General features: G+C 41.6%; 1 protein-coding gene across 1 annotated transcript in view; it reads right to left on the bottom strand.

Annotated features, from left to right (window-relative positions):
- Nucleotides 1-1705: 1705 nt before the first annotated feature.
- The window catches only part of LOC125047231 (carbohydrate sulfotransferase 10-like), a 5589-nt gene continuing 4794 nt past the window's right edge, over nt 1706-2500 (bottom strand). The window contains exons 7-8 of the mRNA XM_047645441.1: nt 2275-2406; nt 1706-2152 (exon numbers count right to left, since the gene is read on the bottom strand). Of these exons, the coding sequence (XP_047501397.1) occupies nt 1928-2152; nt 2275-2406 (357 nt within the window). The 3' untranslated portion in view covers nt 1706-1927. The remainder of the gene's footprint in view (nt 2153-2274; nt 2407-2500) is intronic.

Raw genomic sequence — 2500 nt, 5'->3', positions numbered from 1 at the left:
TCTCTCTCTCTCTCTCTCTCTCTCTCTCTCTCTCTCTCTCTCTTTTTCTAACTTCCGGGCTAGTACAGTGGTAATGTGTCGGCCTCTCATCCGAAGGGTCAGCAGTTCGAGCCCCGCCCAGGCACGAGAAGTTGTAATTGCCGTAATTACCACGGCGGGTAAGGTCTAAACTCAGCCGAGTCAGCACCAGTTGACACACGTTTGCGAGTCGGCATTGGTCGACACAGGCCGGGCTGAGCCTCACCCGGGCTGGCTCTGCTTCGCATATCGGACTTATTCTTCTCTCTCTCTCTCTCTCTCTCTCTCTCTCTCTCTCTCTCTCTCTCTCTCTCTCTCTCTTTCTGCCGTGAGCGCGCGTGTGTGTGTATTACATACACAAACAAACAACCACTGATTATAAACTGAACCCTATAAATTCTAGTGAAAAAGTGATATTTTATAGAATTTTTCTCATGACTCAAATAATTACAAAAAAAAAAAAAAAAAAAATCTAGGGTTTGGAGGTCAGACACACAGTCAATTTCACCCTCATTCCTCTGACCGTTTCGAGCAAGCTTCCAGGCACACAAAAATCTACGGAAAATGCTCGTATATCCCGTCACTTGGAGGTCGCCACTGTGAGCACTGTTGATAAGGTGCTGCTTAGAAATATATAAGGTAATGATGATAATATTCATGATTAGAATGATCGTAGTAATGAAAGTAAAATAATAATAATAATAATGCAATTAATATAGATAAAGAAATTATATGTATGTTTGATTCCACTGCTATACTTGTGACTAGTTGCTGTCCTCGATAGTCACCTACATTTATAGCCTATAACAAGGATGAAATGATATGTCTTTTGAGCCCCTGTAATTTTTTATTCAACTCTCATGTCACACCTGGAGTGGGATACCGGAAGAAACTTGTAGTGTTCTTAGATTTATGTATTATTACTGGAAGAGGTGTGTATCTTTATGACGGAGCCAGACTATGCCAATGAGGGAAGCCCGGTCTGTGTCGACTAATGTCGACTCGCTAACGTGTGTCAACTGGTGCTGACTCGGCTTCGTCCTTACCCGCCGTGGTGCCCAGCCACAGCAGTAACCTCCAGGCGACAATTGCAACTTCTCGCGCCTGGGCGGGGCGCGAACCGCCGACCCCTCGGATGAGAGGCCGGTACGCTACTACTGTACTAGCCCGAGGGCTTTTATTTGTATCAGTTAATCTTTAATACTTGTGTTGACATATGTTCTGAATCTGTTAATTAATCTTTGTGACCCTAATCAGACTTAGAGAACTGCTGCAGGAGATTTGGATTGGAGAATGTCAAATATATCAGAGAGAGACAATGAGTGAAGAGTAAATTTTAAACTAATGACACGACACGTATTCTTTGCCTTTCCTTATTTTCCCCTGTGCCTTCCAGGAATTTAGGAGGATCAAGTCTCGTTTTCCTGCTGAACTTAGGCATGAAAATAGGGTAGCATACAAGCTGGAAAAGGTATAGCTTAGTTTCAAAATCACCCCAGTATTCTCTTGAACTCAGATGTCCTTATACTGGTTCGTTATTATTGCAAAAAAAAGCTAACACTGGTTAACACGTAATACTTTTATTGTAGCTGTTAATTGTACAGTTTCCCTAAAATCTATTTCGTGATCTCTTTCGAGAGTGATCTTGATTGGAAAACTTACAGATAATAGGAAATTTAAAAAAAAATCTCAATTCACCTTTATTCAACAATAATTTAAGGGTGAAATCACCCTGCATATATAAACTTTAATATAAAGTAAATTCTGGGAAACAGCCAAATCCAAGCAGTCAAGCGTAACATATTGTACTAGCAGTCAGGTAACTGCCATATGCTTTGTAATCAAAGTACTTTATTTACTCTGCCGAAGCGTAATCATTTAGAGCTGAAGCCACAACCACATTCAGATTTTACTCCTCTTTAGCAATAGCAAGGAAGTCATCAATGTCATACTGAAAGAGCTTAAAATCGGGCTGATACCGCTGGTAGAGTTCCAGCATTTGGCGCCGCGTCACGTCCTTATAGTACTCCTTTGCCAAATTCTCCGAGGAGGACCCCTTCAGGTGGACCCAGTTGTTAACATCCTGTCGAAGCATTAGCATTTGGGAAGCGTGAGTATCGGGAGAGAAGTTCACCTTTAAAAGTTCAGTTTATGAGAAACATTATATCGTTTTCAAAGTGCATTATCACGCGAAACTCATATAAACATGTTTAGTTCATGAAAAGCATATCATTTTCAAAGACGCGAAACCCGTACTTTGAGTTCTTCAAGACGAGAAAGGGTGATGAGGAACCGTTCGTCATCCTTCATACTTTCCAACTTCATGATGACGTTGTAGTCAGAGGAACAAACGCCGCAGTGCACCCAGTAAGGCAGCCAGCATTTCACCTGTGAGGTGGAATTACCCAACGAGAAAGCTATCATTATAACGGTAAAATTTCGTGGGTATCGGTTTATGAATAGGCTGTATATGTCCTGTATA

Source organism: Penaeus chinensis, chromosome 40 (genome assembly GCF_019202785.1).
Source record: "Penaeus chinensis breed Huanghai No. 1 chromosome 40, ASM1920278v2, whole genome shotgun sequence".
NCBI lineage: Eukaryota > Metazoa > Arthropoda > Malacostraca > Decapoda > Penaeidae > Penaeus > Penaeus chinensis.
Note: the sequence above shows the minus strand (reverse complement) of the source record. Positions and strands in the feature narration are given on the sequence as shown.